General features: G+C 44.8%; 2 protein-coding genes across 2 annotated transcripts in view; one reads left to right on the top strand and one right to left on the bottom strand.

Moving 5' to 3' along the window:
* UBXN4 (UBX domain protein 4) overlaps window positions 1–1014 on the top strand; it is an 11985-nt gene extending 10971 nt beyond the window's left edge. The window contains exon 13 of the mRNA XM_084524681.1: window positions 389–1014. Within this exon, the coding sequence (XP_084380807.1) occupies window positions 389–527 (139 nt within the window). The 3' untranslated portion in view covers window positions 528–1014. The remainder of the gene's footprint in view (window positions 1–388) is intronic.
* LCT (lactase) lies at window positions 422–20049 on the bottom strand. The gene is made up of 17 exons (XM_084524679.1): window positions 19371–20049; window positions 18152–18231; window positions 16774–16857; window positions 15381–15483; window positions 14955–15030; window positions 13897–14584; window positions 12995–13640; window positions 10551–12110; window positions 9979–10247; window positions 9228–9518; window positions 7735–7933; window positions 7306–7508; window positions 6857–6966; window positions 5112–5246; window positions 3920–4143; window positions 2901–3137; window positions 422–2205 (listed from the first exon to the last, which is right to left on the bottom strand). Exons 1-17 carry the CDS (start codon window positions 20032–20034, stop codon window positions 1994–1996), a joined length of 5781 nt encoding a protein of 1926 aa, XP_084380805.1. The 5' UTR covers window positions 20035–20049; the 3' UTR covers window positions 422–1993.

Genomic DNA, 20049 nt, shown 5'->3' with positions numbered 1-20049 from the left:
GTCTTGCAGTCATTTATGACTAGGGAGTTCAACTGTAGCTACAGGTGTGGGCATCACTTGAGCCAATGCTGTTTGAAAGATGAGATTGGATTTTCAGCATTTTTACGTTGTTACGGTGTGGTTGTACACAAAACACAAGCAGAGCAGCTCAGCTGTTGCATGTGAAGCAGCCATGTATTACCTCATCCTTTCCAAGGAAAAGGAGATTCTGTCAGTTTGTCTGACTCCTAAATGCCACATTTTCAGCTGGGGAGAGCTTCCCTGTGAACCAAAGGGCTGAAGAAGCTTGTTCTGGGGGAGAAGAGAAGGAGGAGGCCTTGCTTGCACAAGAGAAGCCAATGCGGTAACTAGGGGAAAGTGTCAAACTTCATTGTCGTTTGTACCCTAGGCAAACAGTCAGGAAACGAGTCATGGAGAAGCGAGGGGAAGACTTCAAAAAGGAAGGCAAAATCTATAGACTGAGGACTCAAGATGACGGAGAAGATGAAAACAACACTTGGAATGGAAATTCTACACAACAAATGTAGTTTTGAGTAACTGCAGTAACTAGTGTCTGGCTTTCTTTTTTTCTCTCCTTAATTGATCTAAGTCAACTACAGCTTCTGGACAAGTGGGGCTTATTTCACACCAAGTGAGTTACTTAATTCTTATTCCTGCAGGGGAGGATGGAATAAATTTGCCTAAGTCAGAGAAATGAAGGGGGTGGCGCTGAGGCTTAGAAGGCAAGTTAAGACTGAAAATCTACATCAGCTTTCATAATCAATACCCTACTGCCCTTAGGAAGGCACTTTTTAATCTTTAAATATTCTGCTACATAAATTTAAGGGTCAGATATATTAATATAAAGGTTGTGAGGGGAATGACTGGTTAAAATGAGGTTTTCAGAAGCACTATAAGTAGCAAATCAGGTAACTAATTTATGTTTAACTTTTTTCTTGCTTCTGCAACTGCAAGCAAAACCTTGTAGTTTTTAATTCCCCAAGCACTCAATAAAATATTTTCCAGAAAACATAACTGTCATTTCTTGTAACATTCCTCTGAAGTACCTGAGTCACAACCAAGTAAACAGCTAGGCTTAGGCACTAAAACTTAAAATACAGTGAGCAATCTTTTTCATAGAATCATAAAGGTTGGAAAAAGACCTTCAAGCTTTTTGTTGCAGTTTAAAAGATCTTACTCGGGAGTTGTTCCTATTGAAATCTGGTCAAATGCGTATGAAAAATTGTTACATCCAGGAGATGGCACAGTGAGAAAAGTAAGTACTTTCTTCTTTCTCGCATAAAATAGAAATATTGCTGGAAAGAGGGACTGTAATAGAAGAATGGGGAAACTTACTTTGGAAGAGGGAACAAAGCTTTCCTCTGTGGAATTGTGCGTTTATATTTTTTGTATGGCCCTAAACATCACAGGTGTTCTGTGCTGCTTCGGCCTTCTATTTAAAGATGCTGCAGTGAAGTATCATACCACAAATGTGAAGGCAGAGGGCTAGGCCAATTTTCATTTTTTAATAATTTATGATAAAATTCAAAAAGAGGAATGGAAAAACCCGTGCTGTACAGTGTCTGTGAGAACAATATCCTCCTCCACCTGTTTTTACCAGCCCTACCTTGTCTTCGAACCATTAAGGCTCAGTAGAGCTTCATGGGAATTCTCTCAGATGCCTTGAAGAGACCAGCAGGACACCAGGGAAGGTGATGAAGGCGAGCAGATGAACGGTCAGGTTCAAAGTTCTTGCACTACTAGGAGCAAGCTATTTTAGTTCTGATGTGAAGAAATCAAATCAGTAACAGCTGGGAAGAAGTCAATTAACAGAACATTTTTTGCTTCATATTTTAACAAACAACAAAAAGATGGGACGCTATCTCTAAGGCTTCCTTCCCCTCATTAAGGTGCAGTAGTACAAGTGCTCTATCCTTCTTTCTGCTGCAGTAGAATACAATGTGATAGGGTTTCATTGTTTCAGTCCGTTCCCCATATTTAATCCGATTGAACTTCACATTTTACTGAGTTCCATGGGTGATTGTTTACGGGATTTTTTGGATAATGTTCCATATTTATAAGCAAGAAGAGCCAGGCCCAGTGCTCCAACTCCAGAAAGAGCAAAAAGCACATACAGTGCGATTTCGGCACTGTGTGACGTTAAGTCCAAGCCCAGGAAGTGCACATTGTCAGCCAGTTCCACTGCCGTGGGGACCGTCGGGGTCACTGTGCAGGGGAAGACAACAAGAATTAGTACCCAGCCCGTTGTGAACTTACTCATGTACATGTGCGTCGCTTCTTCCTTCCTCTGCAGGAGGCTCAGTGCTGCTGGACAGGGCTCTGGCTATAGCTGTAGGTCTTTGGGATCAGGGACTGACACAATTCCAGCTCAGGGGAAAGGCACAGCCCGGGGTTAAGAGAGAGCTCTTGAGGCCAGAGGAGGGGCAAATGTTCCCTGGCAGTCATGGCTAATAAAAATGAACCTCTGAACATCCCCAACTGACAAGTTAACATACTTAACCCAGAGAACACAAACAATGGAAGTATTCCCAATGCTTCTTAGAATGCAGTCAAAATTTAAAAAAAAAAAAAAACTGCAGGACTACTAGATGGGCGTGACTGGGGAAACATCCTATGAATCAGAAAAGAGTAGAAGGGCCCAACTCTTTGCTGTATTTTCAGTACAGGCACATAGCTGGGTGCTACCACAACATCCTTTAAAGTTATTCTGGCTTTGCAAACAGAAGTGACCTAATTCCACACGGCTACCTTTAGTCCTAACAGATGCTGACTATCAGGCAGTTTGCTGCCAAAACCCTTAAAAATAATATTGTAAAAATAGCTGGTGTCTTTTAGGACCACAGCTTGTAGAAGGTGTCTGGGTTTAGCATCAGACGCATGATTTCTGCTGCATCACTCACCTTCAGGCTCCGGTTCCAGACAGGGATGTGGGCCTGCCGCTGGATCTGGAAACCCGTTGCAGCTTATGATCTGCGAGTAGTACCTGGCGGAGGCCTTGGGGAGCCGTGGCAGGCTGGGGTCCGTGTAGTTGACGTGGTAGAAGCCAAACTTCTCATCAAAGCCCACGGCCCACTCGAAGTTGTCCATCAGTGTCCAGGCCGTGTAGCCTCGCAGGTCGACACCATCCAGCACAACAGCTGCTCAGAAGCACACACAGCAGGGGGCTGAGCAGGCAGGCAGCACGGAGCTGCCCCTCAGCCTGCAGCACTATGAACAGGGCACCACACACAAATGCAGCTGGGTGCAATGAAACTATTTATTGCCAACCCAGCCTCAGGGGACTCACCACCTCCCTGTCCCCACCTCTGACACGTGCTGCTCTGAGGTGGTTCAACAGCCAAGTTACACCTAGCCACTGACCAGGGCAGCTCCGTCAGCCCTGGAGACTGCTCCTCTCTGCTCCCAAAATCAAAGCTTTCAGTACGCAAAGGTCTAAGTACAGAGAGAAGAACTTCTCAACACACCGTGGGTGTTCAAACAAGTGTTCATGGGGCCCTTGCTGCTAAAAGGCAGTGAACAAGTGCATTGGGAACACCTGGCAGTCAGCTCCCCTATGGCAGGGCAGCAAAACTGACCACAGCTGTAACTGAAACCAGGTCCCTGTGTGTGTTTGTTCTGAGTAAGGTGCTATTTATAGAACCAGCAGCAAAGAACCCTCTCTTGCCAGATGCAGCTGTACAAGGAAGCTGCCCTTATCCCACTCTACTAACCCCATGGTTTGCTCTGCCTCTACTTCATCTTTCCCTGCACAAGTCTTGGCATATCCAGAGGCTCACAGCAGCAGACCCAGAGTTAACCCCATGTGTACATGTAGTTGACAAGCGCATTGCCAGTGGCCTTTCAGCTCTGTACAGCTCGCTTTGTACATGCCAGGCTTGTTGGGAGACACCACTAATCAGCTTTAAATAGTCACTCTTACCTTTCAGTGCTTCATTAATGTAGTTCCGATGGTAATGTATCCGCCAGGTGTCGTTGAGATCTGTGTCTCCCCGTTCTGATACCCCATTTTCAGTCACATAAATGGGAAGGTCACCGTACTCTTCCTTTATCCACCTCAGGAGCTTTCGGAAACCAAAGGGCGTCACCTTGAGCCAGAAGGACCCCGAGTTCAGCCAGGCGCGGTCGGTTACTGAAGCGACGCCCCTGTGGAGGAGGACACTGATCAGTCCTGTCCCTGGTGCCTGGCCCCGTGTCACTGCTCACCTGAGAAGTGAATGTGGCAGGGTGGGAAGAGCACAGAGCTCTAGGGAGGTAAAGAGCTACTGGTGCTCACAAACCTCCAGAAAACACCTCATACTTCACTTTAAAAGCTACATTCTGCCTTCATCGGCAGTCACTGAGGGTGTGCTGTGTGCCCAACTCATGAGCCTGCCCCATCTTTGTCATGTAAAGCAATTCCTACTTTCAACCTCTGATCCACAACACAGTGACTGAGCACACATCCCTGCAGTAATGCAGGACAGATGGCAGCATCCTCTAAGGGGAAGTTACCCCAATTCCACACGGTTTTGTGAAAATACCTCAGAAAACAGCCAATGTTCACCCTCATGAGTGGTCCCACAATTACCTTAATTCTCAGCACAAGAACTCATGAGCTCCTATAGTTTACCTTTTGTAACTTGGGAAAGAAATCAACATGTCAAAAAGCTTGACTTACATATATTTAAGAAGTGATTTAGCTACTTAGGCTTTAAATTTAAGCTAAACTAATGTGCAGAGAGCCAACAACTGTTTAACAGCAAATACAGTAGTACCCACAAACCAGGATAATCTCCCTCTTCAAACTACGGCCTGGGGGAAGGAAATACAATAAATACTCTTGAGAGCTGATACCAGGTGGGAGGAGACTCAGAAGAGCTGATTCCTTCCTTTTAGTAGATGCTCTAATTTTCCTTGTTCTGTTTTAACCATTCATTCTGGGGCATAAAGAAGGGGCTTTTGTGAAAATAACAGCATCACAGGTATTGTTTGGGGATATTTTCCCTAGTATTGGTTATAAGAGCCTAATAAATCTCTCATGGCTTTATGTGCTGTTAGTTTATATTGCTTAGTTGGCCCAGGCTCCAGGCACGCACATTTGACTTGACTAATAGCGTACATTTATATCTTACCTGTCAGAGTCATATGACAGGATCCCAGTAGCATAATTAAAGTTGTATGCTAAAATCGTAGTGTAGTGATTTAGACCGAAGTAGTCATACGTGCCTTTAATTCTTTGCTTTTCACTTTCAGTGAATTCTGGAAGTCTGCAACAAAAAACAGAGAAAAAGCATAAACCCATAGAAATGCAGCTCTTTTCAGGATTTCCCCTTCTTTTGTTTCTACCCCTCCCTCGGTCCTGGTGGCTAACTAAATGAAGCTTTTGCTAGAACTCAGGCAATTCATGTTGCCTGATGTAGAGTTCCCCAGGAGAGGAGCGGACCTTCCACTGACTGGAAACGAAACCCTGCATGGTTCACACTCAAATAAAAGGTAGTGGCGGAAACACAACCTCAGCACAGAGCTGCTGACAGCCACGGGGCTCCACAACCCAGTAACACCTACTCTAGAGCAGGCAACAGAACTAAAGACGAGGCTGTTCTTTACCAGTCCTGCTGTTTTCTCTTGCTGTGCTTGAGCTCAGAAGTACTTTGGAGTTAGAGAAGTCAGAAACTTTCCCTAAGAGCACCTGTAACACTGACGTGACTTTGTCCCTATATCGTTTTATTCCGGGACCCAGAAAGGTTAAACTGGCACAGGGTTTGTCTTCACTGAAGCAGTTTGTGGGCTGTAACACCGAGATGTTGAAAAGCCCAAAGGAAAGATGAAGGAAAGTAGCTAACGTGTTTATAAGTGCATTTGCATGGGGCAAGAGGCTTTCAAGTAAAGATATAAAGTGGCTTTCAGCAGGAGTCAGAGCAGTGCTGGAAAGAAACAATACAAACAAGCTCTACAGCTGAGAAAATCAGATGAGGTGGGAGGCACTTCTGTACTTGTGACCTGGGGACCTACTCCACATTCAGCTGGATCACCCAGAAGGGAGCTGGAACAACGTGGCCAAGGCCCCCAGCCACGAAGAAACGCAGAGCACAGGAGAAGCGCAGCAGAGAGCTGCACCCTGATCTTCTTGGAGGAAGACAGGAAAACCCAGAAGAAACTGGTAACTAGCCCGGGTCAGGGGAGCTCTGCTAGTTAATCCCAAAGCACTTGGTTCCCTCCAAAAGGGAGGCCTCAGAGAACCTTTGGGATCTCAGCTCTACATGATCACTGCTGTGGTGAGAGAAGCAAGAAACAGTCAGGAACATCCAGGGTGCCCTGGAGCCAGGGAGAGTTTTCAGTTCTCTTTTAGCCAGAAAAGAGAGAAAAATCTTTTGGGAATTCAGTCCCCAGGCAACCACTGCTCAATGTGCACTCCTGGCAATTCGGTGATGCTTGAGAGTTCGCTCTTAGGCTGAGGACAGGACTTCTTCCCCAGAGGGAGTCACTTGGGCACTTCAACTCATAAGGCAACACACAGTGACTGTGCTCTTATTTGTGGTAGCAACCACCAGAGAGGAAATAACATTTAAAAAGATGCTCAAGAATTCAAGTATTTTAGGCACATAAAAACAAGATTTAAGTCTTGAAGAGCCCTGCCTTTGCTGCAGAGCACACACCAACTCTTCTGTCACCTCCCTCATTTCAGAACAAGGGGTCTTATCAGAAAGGACTGATCAGCAATACCCCCACACCTAATATACCCCCAATATTTTCCCGTTGAGGGGACAGATTTTTACCGCACCATTTCACCAGAATCCTTCCACTTAACAGCACCGTCAAAAAAGCAGGTTTCAGCACAGCAGGGAACACGAGAGCACCTGTGTGCCTGTGCTCTTACCGAGACTGCTTCAGACCCTGAGCCAGGCTGCGCTCCCGAATCCTCGTTTTCATCACTTCGTTGTAATCACCGTTTTTGAAAATGGGGTGAGCAAACCAACCTATGAGAAACTAACCCAGGAAATAAACTTAAATTAGGTATCAAAACAAGGGACTTCACCATTCCTCTCCATTTGCTGCTTTACACGTAGTACCAGATTTATAATGAACAAGCACAAAGAGATATGCAGGGATGTCAATGTAACGACAACAAATTGAATAAGCTGGAACCACAGTCATATTTTGTCTCAGCTCCACTGCATTCTCAACCAGCTGCCAGAAGAAGGTGGTGTATTAGAGAAGCAGGGAAATGTATCTGAGATGCCAGCCTGGGCTCTGGGCAGCTCCAGATGCCAACCCAAACACTCTGCGAGCAGCCAGGAGAGCTGCGGCTGCCTGCGTGCCTCCTACCTGCAGGTAGCGTCTGGCAGCATCCCAGTCCTCCTGTTTGTGGGGGTTCCTCGGCTCTGCCCAGTCCGAGTTGATGGTGATGGAGATCAATCCTCCCTGTTTGGGCCGGTACGTCTCGTTGTACAGGTGCCAGGCTTCTGCGTGGGCCTTTATCAGGTTGTGCCCCACTATGTAAGGGGCTCGCCCCGGCCTAACGGAGATTCCTGCAGAGACAGCGACAGCTCAGGTGCTGGAGCAGCCATCCCCAGCTTCCCCTTTTGCTTCCTCCCAGGTAAACACATCCAAGACACCCAGAGCTGCCCTCCTCTGAGAGAAATAAACCAGCTGCCTGCTATTAAATGCAATGTGCAGCACCTGGGGCCCTGAGGCCCAGCCCAGGGCTGAGATACTGCCTCAGCAAAGCTTTGAAACCATGCTCAGCAGCCTCACCTGGAGCAGCTGTCCCAAAGCCATAGCCAAGATACGCCGTGTTGTAGGGTTCATTGAGGGTGATCCAGAACTTCACCTTATCTCCCAGCCTCTGGAAAAGCAGCTCGGCGTATTCCTTAAACCTCTGAACTATGGTATCGTTCTCCCAGCCGCCGACGTTCTGCAGCGCCTGCGGGAGGTCCCAGTGGTAGATGGTCACCTGCGGGGAGCGAGCAGAGAAAGGGCTCAGCCAGTCATTCCTTCCTTTCAGGGATAGGGACAACAAACCAGCCTCATTTCCAAGCATAAACCCTGCTGAGATCTGCAGCTAGAAAAAGGCTGTTTTCTTCTGCGTTTCAATAGAGTAGGAACTTGGCAAAACCATGAACAAATGAGTAAAACAGTTCTGCACAACAAGAACATCTGTAATTATCTCTTACACTTGCTCATCCCACCTGTAAATAGGTACATTTTTGTAGCTTATTTATAACTTTATAATTTATTTATAACTTTAGAATTCATTTATAACTATACACTTTGTATAACTTATTCTTCTCCCAAGAACACATCCGAACCGTGTTAAATACCAAATTCCTATAAAATTCATTAATCTCTGTAAAAAAATTCCCATTAGGAGGGACTGTTCCATTTCAGTGACACTAATCCTACAACTTATTGACATATTAACCAAATATGTGACAAATGTGTCAGTGACATATTAACCAAAGCACTCCCAGCAAGGAACCCAAACACTCTAACTTAGGACCAGAGTCCAAGCTGACAGAAAGTCTTCTGGGCTAAGCAAGGAGTTTCTTAATGGGCTATAACTCAAAAAGCAAGTGCCTAGCAAGTGGGAACAAGGGCCAGCAGTACAGAAGGCACATAAAAGCACTGCTTGGGCTTTTAGGAAATAAGAAAGGCCAAAGCCCTCCCAATTCTGCAAGTCCACTGCAAGAAAAAAGCTCTGAGAAAACTTGGGTGGGCTGCTGAGAAGCTGCACAGTGTCAGAAGCACAGAACAACCTCCTTGCCTCGCCCTCCCCAGACGAGCACTTTTTCTAGGGTGGTTTGGGGGGACCCGGCCAGCAGTGGGGAGGCAACAGGTTGGTGGGACTTGGGAAACAGCAGGGTATTCGGGAACAGCCAACAGTAAGGCTACTGTGATCTCCTGGGTAGTAACTGTGAATGTATCCCTAAATTCCTAGCACATTTACCTGTTCAAAAAACATGTTTCCTCCCGGCACACAATGAAAAAAAATTCTCTGTGAAGGAGGGAGTAGACTTAAACACACACACGTGCTCTGAGTGTCAGACTTGGGTTCTGCTACTGGCCTACACATCAACGGGTCTTAACGGGTCTTGAACAGCCTGGGAAGTTTGTAAGGAGTGAGGGTTTCCCACATAGGGATCAGAACACAGGGATAAACCAGAGAAATCTGAGAGTCGGCATCTCATCTTTCAGCATCAGGATAATTCTCAGCTCCTGCACTCCTGGATTTCCACGTTCACAGTTACCTGGGGCATTATGTTGGCTGCCAGAAGTGCATCAATCAGCCTTTCGTAGTAGTTCAGTCCCGCTTCGTTGACGTAGCTGGTGGTCCCGTCTGGGAGAACACGGGACCAGGAGATGGAAAAGCGGTAGTGAGACACCTTGAGGTTTTTCAGCATTTCCACGTCCTCCTCGATCTTGTGGTAGCTGTCACAAGCCACGTCCCCGTTGTCGTTATTGCTGATTTTCAAGGGAGTGTGAGAAAACTGGTCCCAAATGCTAAGTCCTTTCCCGTCTGCTCTCCATGCTCCCTCAATCTGTAATTGAAGATGGAGGAGGGAAGGGAGAAACCATTAACAACCCCAGATTTACATCTTGGCCCAGCAAAGAATTCAGCCTTTTGGCCTTTGTGGCACCACATGATCTGTTGACTTATCAGCTTAAGCCTTGAAGCAGTAACGTTGGCTGCACCAAAGTAGTAAGAGCTCTTGGGCCCCACAGCACAGAAGTTTTACCAAAGTGCAGTGTCACAGGGGAGGTGTTGTGGCAGTTCAACCTGCTGCTCGGTGTTTGCTGGTTCCTGTGAAGCCCATGCTGCTGTCTCAATTCCCATGGTATAACCACGCCGTTAGAAGGGAAGAACTTGGAGATAAGTCAGGCAGTTTTTACAGCAACCCCCAATTACCGTAGAACCTAATGTTACAGAAGCTGTGGGTGTGTCATCCAAAATGAATTAACGGCCACCGGTACCCCAAGAGTCAGCCCTCATTTCCTAACCTGGTACGCTGCTGTCGCTACGCTCCACCAGAAGTTCTTTGGAAACTCCCCGTAGAGAAACTCATCCTCCTTGGGCAGCGGGATGCCGTTATTGCGGATGATTTCTGCGTAGTACACAGCTGAGCGCTTTGGGGTTCTTGGCCTGTTGGGATCATCAAAATCGACCTGGTGCAGCCCAAATCTTGAATCATAGCCATTCAACCACTCGAAGTTATCCATAAGAGACCAAGCGTTGTATCCTCGCAGATTAACACGGTCCAGCTTGTAAGCTGAAAGACCAGAAGCAACGGAAGAGCATCAGTGATACATCGCGCATTGAAGGAACCACAAGGAAGACACTTGCAAACACACACACACTGCCAGCTTCACAAAGCTGAATGGCACTAGACCAGAAAAATCATGAAAGACCTCACAGTCAGAGGATACGAATGGCCATGCAAAGGAGAGCATAGAAAATCACCATTTATGTTGCATTCAGGATGTTCAAAGACTGCTAACAGCTGCTTTTAAAAACCACCTGTCAGAGAATCTAAAGGAGTCACCAGACAGAGAACAAAAGCAAAGGTTTGTACCTTTTAAAGCTTCATCAATGTATGTTTTGTGGTAAAGGATCCTGGTGTGGTCATCAACATCCGAGCTGCTATTTATCCCCACCCCGTTCTCAATGATGTATATCGGGGGATTGCCATACTCCTCCTTGATCCAGTTCAGCATCCTCCTCAGCCCCCAGGCCACAGCCTTATGTTCAGAAATTGCTGAGGAAGGCCAGGAGCTGTCAATACTTGTCGAAACTTCCTGGTCGTGCTCATAAGAGTAGGGCTTCAGAGGGGTCGTTGTATGGGTTACGATTTTGGAAGTGTAGGTGTTGAAGTAGAAGACATCTGCTGTGCCCCGGATGTAGTCACGCTCCTCAGCTGTGAAAACGGGTAGGCGGGATGACGGCAGGTTCTGCAACTCACTCCTGTTCCCAACTTTCCACTTCATGACCTCAGGGTAGTCCCCGTTTTTGAAGATCGGGTGGGCAAACCACCCCACCAGGAACTGCAAGTACCTGTCTGCAGCTTCCAGGTCCCTGGGGTCACTCGGTGTCTTCGGCTCGGCCCAGTCGATGTTGGGACACAGAGAAATGACCCCTCCCTGGCTTGCTCTGTATTTGTCGTCGTAGGTGTGGTACACCCTGGCGTGAGCTTTCAGCAAGATGTGTCCCACCTTGTAGGGAGTGCTCCCGGGGTCTTTGACGCTGGGTGGGAACGCCCCCAGGCCGTAGCCAATCCATGCAATGACTTGGGGTTCATTGAATGTGATCCAGAACTTCACTCTGTCCCCAAAGGTCTGGAAACAGAAGTCTGCAAAACTATCAAAGAGTTCGATCAGCAAAGTGTTCTCCCAGCCACCGATGTCCTGGAGAGCCTGGGGCAGGTCCCAGTGGTAGAGGGTGACGATTGGGGTGATGTTGTTTGACACCAGCCCGTCAATGAGGCGGTTGTAGTAGTCAACTCCATGTCCATTTATCGAGTCGTTCCTTCCAGTGGGGAAAATTCGAGGCCAGGACAGAGAGAAACGGTAGTTCTTTACCCCTAAGGCTCTCAGCAGATAAATATCTTCCTCCAGCTTGTTGTAGCTATCGCAAGCTACATCGCCAGTGTCGTTGTTAACTATATTCCCTGGCACATGGGTGAAGTTATCCCAGATGCTGGGCCCTTTGCCATCAGCATCCCAGCCTCCCTCTATCTGGTACGCAGAAGAAGACACGCCCCACAAAAAGTCCTCCGGGAACGTCCCATAAAAGTACATGTCCCTTTCAAACTCTGTTTGAGATGAAAACTTCTGCCAGACAACCTTGGACTTGGAGGGTACTTCTGATGCTGGTAAATTTGGCAACTTTGACGGCATGGGTAGGTCAAACATCCCCGGCGCAGGGAGTCTGTTTGAGACTTGGGGTGGGAAACCATTCTTTTCAATAACGCTGGCATAGAAATAAGCGGATGCCTTGGGAGTCCTTGGTCTGTTGCTGTCTTCAAAATTCACATGATGTAGCCCGAATTTTTGGCTGTATCCCACTGGGCCTTCAAAACCATCAATCAGTGATCGAGCAATGTATGACTGGACGTCAACCGTGTCTAGTTTCACCGCTGCCACAGAAACAGCACAAGACTGTTAGTCAACGGGACATTTTCTGAACACATCATCGCCTAGCACAAGCACTACAGCAGAGGGTAACGGGGCGATAGCCAAACATTTGGGAATGGACTTCCAGGGAAAACAAAACAAAACAATTAGAGCACCTGGCAAGAAGAGCAGTCAGCACTGCCATAGGAGCTGGTCAAAAGCTGAGTGATTAAAATGCATCAGAAGAGAAATATTTGAGTACAGCACACTTGTGCCCCTTGTAGCTCTTCTATCAGTCTGTTGGGAACTAGGTAAAGAAGATCAAAAGCTCTATACTGATCACCGACATACTTAATACAACATATTTAATAAAGTTTTCTGATGCTATTGATTTGTGTATCTGAAGAGAGGACCAGTAAAATCTCTATTTGAAGTCTCAGATCTATAGTTGTCCAGAACTTCAGTCGCAAGCATTATTTTTTGCATCAGTTGGATACAGTTTGCAAAGATACAGCCGTACCTTGAACTTTACTCAAAATATTTGAGACCCAAACATCTCCCTAAAAATTCTAACCCTCAGTGGTGCAGGATGCTGTCGGTTATATCTGCCTTGTCAGTGAAGACTTCATTCAGTCCTGATCTATGAGATCTCTGTAGGTAAGGGCCTGCCTGCAGTCAGGTTATCTTCAGGAGAGCTGAAATAACAAACATTATTCTCACAGAGAATGGCTTTAGGATCCAGGCTGTATTTGTCTGCATGTATGAAAGACCTGTTGCATGACCTAAACAGAATGGGGAGTTCCATAGTCCCACACAAATGGTGATGTTTTAAAGTTAATCATGGCAGAAGAGATAGATTAACCACTTGCCTTTACTTAAAATTAAAAAAACAAAACCAAATCTGTACCTTTCAGAGCCTCATTGATGTACTGGCGGAAATAATCCACTCGCAGAGTGTCGTTAATATGATCCCCAACGGGCTCTGTAGGCACACCGTTTCCTGCTATGTAAATTGGGATCTTTGTCCCAGTGTATTCCTGGGACACAAACTTCAGCAACCTTCTTAATCCCCAGGGGACCACATGGATCCAAGCAGAGGCAGTCTTTGGCCACGCAGGATCCACATGCAAGGAGAAGTTCCCGATGCTCTCGTAGCCTGGTGCGCAGGTCCCGTTAGTCACGGCACTAACCAGGTGGGAGGTGTAATGGGAAAGCCCAAAAAAGTCTGCGGTCCCATTCACCCAGGCTTTCTCCTCCTCCGTAAACACAGGCAGCTGTGCAACTGTCGTGGAGCACTGCTGGTTTACCTGCTGGATCTGAGCCTTCAGGATGTCTGGGTAATCACCGTTAACAAATATGGGGTGAGCAAACCAGCCAAGCATGAACTGCAGGTACCGCTCCGATGCACTCACGTCCTCGGAGCTGGTTGGAGTCTTGGGTTCAGCCCAATCTGAGTTCAGCACCAGCCCCACCTTTCCCTGTTGCTGAGAACGGTACCTGTCGTCGTACAGGTGCCAGACCTTGGCGTGAGCCTTGAGAATTGTGTGAGCCACCTGGGGGCAGAGAGCAGAGGGATGGCTGTGTGTCAAACTGCTTTGTGGGGTTTGGATTAAGCGTAAGAATCTGGCTGATTTCAGAATGGAAAATAAAAGCTAATATCCATGAACTACCCCATTTTCTGTGGAGTATCACAAATCCAACAGGCAGATAACTGTCTCAGAGGCCTCATTAGGCTTGCACATAGTTAAAAGTACAGAATCATCAGAGAACAACACAAGAATGGCAGCTGCAGGATTCCTGCATCCCTACCTTGTAAGATGCAACTCCTGGGTCAGCGATTCCTGGAGGATGCTCGCCGGTGCCGTAGCCAGCATAGCTGATAACCCAAGGCTCGTGGAAAGTAATCCAGAGCTTGACCCGATCCCCAAAAGTGGCAAAGCAGAAGTCTGCATAGTCCACAAAAGCATCTATGATGCTGTCATTCTGCCAGCCACCAAGAACCTGGAGAGCTTGCGGGAGGTCCCAGTGGAACAGAGTCACCATGGGCTCAATGTTAGCATCCAGCAACCTGTCAATTAACTGGCTGTAATAATCCACGCCCTTGGAGCTGATGGTCTCATTGGTGCCAGTGGGGAAAATTCTAGGCCAGGATATAGAAAATTTGTACAGCTGGGGATGAAGACCCCTCAGCAAGTAAACATCATAGCTGGTTTTATAGTAGCTGTCACACGCCACGTCTGTTGTCTGGTTCATGTAGACATGGCCTTCGTGCCCAAACCGATCCCAGATGCTCTCTCCTTTCCCATCCTCTGCCCAAGCTCCTTCAATATTAAAGGCACCCGTGGAGGCGCCCCAGAGGAAACCGCTCGGGAAAACACCTTGCAGAAAAGAATCCCTCTCCAATTCAGATTGGCTAGCAAACATTTCCCAAACTGTTTGATAGGAGGAGCGAGGGGTGAGAACTGCTTCTGGGCTCTCCTGTAGAGTACTGGCTTTGCTGAAAACAGAATAAAAAGGAATTACAATCTCCAAGGTAGATGCCAGTGCCAAAGAACTTGCAAATAAGGAGGATAAAAGAGTTGTTTACTTCCCACTCAGCTTATTTGCCACTTAAGGTACAGTCCTTTTGTAATCTGATCAATCCAATCTCCTGCCACCCTTCATCTGGCAGATGAAGGCATCTCTGGGGGCATGATGAGCTTCTCTTCTAGGACAGATGTTATTTTATGTACTTAATTCCTTTCAAGTCCTTTCAGCAACTATCAGCAGATTTTACCACTAAAACTGTCATATATCTGCCTAACGTATTTGTTCCTAGAGGACACCTCTTTATTACAGTATCTGATTTAAGGGAGGAAAAACTGTACCTTAAAACACGAGATGAGAAGTCCAATAGTTCATTCACATCATACCCGATTGTACGTGGTTTTTCTTTATTAAGAGCTGAAAACACACAATAAGCGATGGGCTTAGTCACAAATGACATGACAGACTGCGTGACACCACTTGAACATACAGTTACACCTTTTGAAATAAGAGTATATTTGTGTTTTGTTTGTTTGTTTGTTTTTAAATAAGTAATAATAGCTCTTTTTCTCAAATCCAGTATGTTAGATTTACATTTTTATACTTTTTATATGCTTTAGATATATATTTTTATATTCCAAGAGGGCTATGAAAGAAGCTATAAAATTATTTTGTCTAATAGCAGCGGTCTGGACAGGACAATTCTATAGTTTCCCGTTCAGAGCCTAAATACAAAACTCTACCACTCCTTGAAATAGGTCACTCACCTGTGACGATGGCAGCTACTCGTATGAATGGATTCTCTTCCAGGGAACCACAGTCAAGGAATTTTAGAGTGAAAATCAAGATCTCTATCTCCTTCCAGAGATTCTGCAAAAACAAAATTAAAACAAAGAACTGTATGAAAATAAACAATGGCCAGCTAGTAAAACCCTGTTCTTGGCATCTGTTCTTTTAACACAGAACAGGAAACATCTAGAAGTCTGAGAATTAGCAATAACGTTCTTCAGAATTCATAAAACAGAGTAAGCATTAAATACCATCCCCCACTTTGATCCAAAAAAGCCCAATGCAAATCAAAGCATAAACCCCAGACACTTTTAGTTTGACCTCCCTTTGAAAAGCTCCGAAGTAGTATCTTGCTGTAAATGTTTGAACCACTCCAGCATGCAACCCTAGAGCTAATGAGTCAAATAGCTCCTTATTCTGCTCATCAGGTGCTGCGTGACTTTCTTACGTATTTTAAGAATGCAATTCACACTCAGATGTGTAATATCAGGTACTAGCCTATAACATCACTGCCATTATTGCTTCTATGTGATCTAATCCTTTCACAAATTTGTCCTAATTAATGTTTCTAGCATTGCCTTTACTGATGAGGTCTTGTGAGTTTTGGTATTATAGTTGCAGAACCAGTGCTAGAATAAAATAAGATCTTTTTGTGTAAAGGTATTAGCCAAATCATATATCATATCTTTAGAATGTGATAAGAGGTTTTCCAGTCCTGGACAAAAGAATTATACCTGTTCAGTTACTATTGCATCAATAATGATCACTGACCAAAAACATGGCCAACACTTTTGAACACCTGTCTTTAAGTCAGAAAAACAACGGGGAAGTTACAGTGAGCTGTATGCAGCTGTTTCCTAGTGTAGGTGCTGCCTGAGCTCTCACAGCAATCAGAACTGTTTAGACATGAATCAAGAAACACAAGCGTTCCAGAGATGCTCTGTGGGGAGTCTCCTCTTCTTGCAGCACACTTCTGGCAGGGAATAAGTGACTTGCCACAAGTACATGAAGCAAAGAGAGTTAAGGTAGAGCCTGGCATACTCCTTTTCAGGCTGCTATTACCTACGCTGCATGATCCTGAGGCGTGGCATATAATCTCCGTGCTCGTTTGTGCAGACACATGGACTACATACACCTCGATACTGAAGGATTTAAGACAGTAAATTAATTGTCAATTACTTTGAATACAGTTTGAAGTCCTGTACCTGATCTCTTTGCAAAATAATGTGTTATAGATGGTCTATGAGGTTCAGCAGAATTCTAAGAACAGCGATGGATTTGTTCTATCTGTTCTGCTCTATTACTAGAACTTCAATTCCCCAAGGTAGCCATGAAGTGAAATGCTCATTTGCACACTGTTCATTGTGGTACCTGGAATTCACTCATTTGCATGTAGAAATCTGTTTCGTTTCCACAACTGTACTGAAGGTTGAGAGATAGAAAGTCTACCGAATCCTGGAAACAAGAAAAGGAAGAGAATCATCCTGGAGATTTATTTTTTTGCAGGTATTCTGTTCAAAATATAAAGTTGTTAAATGTTAGATACAGGTACATTGCTGAAGTAAGAAGCCACACAGCTACGTGGGACAACACAATGAGTACAAACTGGGTGGTGTATGGAGAGATGTCTGTCCTAAACAACAATACTAAATTTTGAAGAATTAAATGAAGTTGTAAGAACATTTTGTGCATTTAATATTCCTGATTTACAACTGATTCTTTAAATTAGTAAGATCGGTTACTCAGAGACTAACCAGGCAGAGAAACCTTTATCAGTATGTGGTTCAGGGAGGCTTTATCAATAATCCTCTGCAGGAAGTTCACTTCAGAAATCTTTAACCGTTGCACACTACCAATGTTACTCCACTAAAGGTCATTATATTCAAGGGAATAGATAGTATTCTTTTATTAAACTGGCTGCTGAAGTAGGCATAAAAAATTGATAAGCTTCCAGTTTATTTTTCAGTCCAAGGTTTTTGTTGTTTTGTTTTTTTTTTTTTCCAGTTTAGTCAGCTCATTTAGTACTTCTTTCCTCCCCATACAAACCACACCTTGCTTATATCGCTGAAATGTCATGCCTGCGTCACCACTTATCCTATCATTGAATTTTGAAGGACTGTGAATATAAGCCAAAAACCTGCACTGGCATTTGTTCACTGCATCCCGCATCAACGTTATCTAGGTGAAAAGAAGTACTGATAGAGGGTTTGGTCTTTATACAAAGGATGTCATCACCTTTGTAGAAAATAGGTTTTCCTCGTATTGTGCTACCCCTGTACAACTAGACCACTTGTAGCAGAGCTCAGGCTGTGCTTTAACATATTAACTACTATTTTTAAAAAGATACCGAAAAAAATAAAAGTTTTTTTTTTAATCGGTTGAGCATTAAGTAGACTTGTCAATAAAAGAGCAATGTGTATACGCTATTTAAGCATGCATGTTGCTAAAATTGCCAATTATGAAATATGTCTCCATATATTTTAATCACTGCTCTCTAGCCAAGAAGGGATGTTGAAGTATTTTTTAAAATATTTCAACATGTGGTTGAAGTATTTTAAGAGTACTTCAAAGCTTCTACAAAAAAGCTTCATGATTGAACTGATCAAAAAAAAAAATAGATTTTACCCTATTGGTCAGTTTGCTGAAATTGTATTTAACTTGCAATAGGCCACTTGATCTTATGCATAAAAATCAAGTGAAATGAAATAAAATGGAAATAATTTTGGAAATCATTCCATTAAGGTGTTACCTGAAGAGAAACTGAAAGCAGCTCTGATGAAGCACTATCCAAGCCATGATCCATTCCTAAAGCAATGGACAGCTTTCCACCTTGAAGAAAAGGAGACAAGCTATTAGTAGTGTATTAAGTACAGATGAAGAATTTTGGGTTGCTGTAGTTACTTTAAAATTAGTTGGAACTTTTTGAATTTGTGGATTATCAGTCAGTGCCCTAGGTAGCTGATTTCAGAACATCCATTATTTTATCAATAGAGAGTTGCAGAAGGTAGAAATTCAAAGGCAGAGCCCAAAGAATCTTTTTCAGTGAATCTTTAAGATGTTCATGAGGAGCAATAACAATGTTATTTGCAGGATCTGAATAAGATCTGAATACAGCCATCCAACAGGAACCATTCCACTCCATGGATAATAATAATAATAATAATAATAATTCTCATGCCTTTGTGGTTTTTCTATGGTGGTTTATTTTTAAATACCCATTCTGTGCTGGACCACGGAGAAAAAAAAAGACAGGAACAGAGACAGCCCCAAAACAAACGAACAAAACCCCACAAAATACAAGGAAAGTACGTGAATACAAAACCTGCAAACTGACAGTAGAACATGGCCCTGGCACAGGCTGTCCCAATAGGCACGGCTGCCCCATCCCTGGCAGTGCCCAAGGCCAGGCTGGATGAAGCTTTGGGCAACCTGGGCTGGTGGGAAGTGTCCCTGCCCAGGGCAGGGGGGCTGGAACTGAATGAGCTTGAAGGTCATTTCCAACCCAAACTATTCTATGAGGCCTGTGTTCTGAAGCTACTACCATCTACAAAATAGCTTGATCGTTAGAGCTTTGTTAACATACACACACATTAATAAAAAAAAAAAAAAAAACGAAAAACAGGATATTTTATTTTCCTTTTAGGTTAAAAGTAACTATCTGGTTTCTTGTTGGTTTATTTGACACACTTCATTTCACTTAAATGAGAAATTATATATAAATACACACACAGAGATACATGCCTACATTCCCCACAACTACTTTGGCTATCAAGTAAAATGGAATTACCAGTAATCATAAAAAATATCAAAATAAGGTATTTGAAGGAACCTGTTACTCAAGTATTCCTATGCAATTCTGAGAGCACTGACTGCACATTCAGAGGTTACATGTAGCGGTTGCCATTTAATCTCATTACAAACTATTTTGTGAAAAGGTCATACACAAAAATCCCTCTGCCTATTCTTACCTGCCAGTGAGTATTTCTCGTGGTAGACACTATAAGCTCTCTCATGAGCAGCAGCCAGGGCCTGGACACGGAGCTGGGGCTCATCGTAAGGCAGGCTTTTCAAGACCTCTGGCAGGTCACTGAAAGTGAGCCACACATCAACCAGATCCCCAAAAACATTGAAACTAAACTCTGCATAGTCCACAAAAAGGTCAGCAAAAGCGTTGGTTTTGTTGCCTGCAGCCTGTGCGGCCACATTGCCAGGGATGTGCTTGTGATGCAGAACTACCACCGGCCTGAGGTTTGCAGCAACCAGCGTCTTGAGCAGCTGCTGGTAGCACTGCACTTGAGCTTCGTCTGGCTTTCTGGCATCCCCCTTGGGAAGAATGTGCTCCCACGGCAAAAAGATTTTGTAATGAGTCACCCCAACCTCATGAAGGTGGGAAAAGTACTGGGGCAGCTCGGAAGTCGCAGGATCTTGTTGGCAAGGGTAATCGCTGGCTTCAGCCACAGCAGGGCCTGGAGCTTCTTTGGTTAGGATGTGGTTTTGCAGCTGGAGTCTATGTACAAACTCCCTGGGTAGAGGTCCAGCAATGGCCACAGAGATCTGAGCTAACTCCCCATTGATCCCAAAGCTGGGACAGGCTAACATGAAAAAGACAACTGTCCTATAAACCAGCTCCATTTCTGGATCTGCTTC

The sequence above is a fragment of the Aythya ferina genome, assembly GCF_964211825.1.
Source record: "Aythya ferina genome assembly, chromosome: 6".
Lineage (NCBI taxonomy): Eukaryota > Metazoa > Chordata > Aves > Anseriformes > Anatidae > Aythya > Aythya ferina.
Note: the sequence above shows the minus strand (reverse complement) of the source record. Positions and strands in the feature narration are given on the sequence as shown.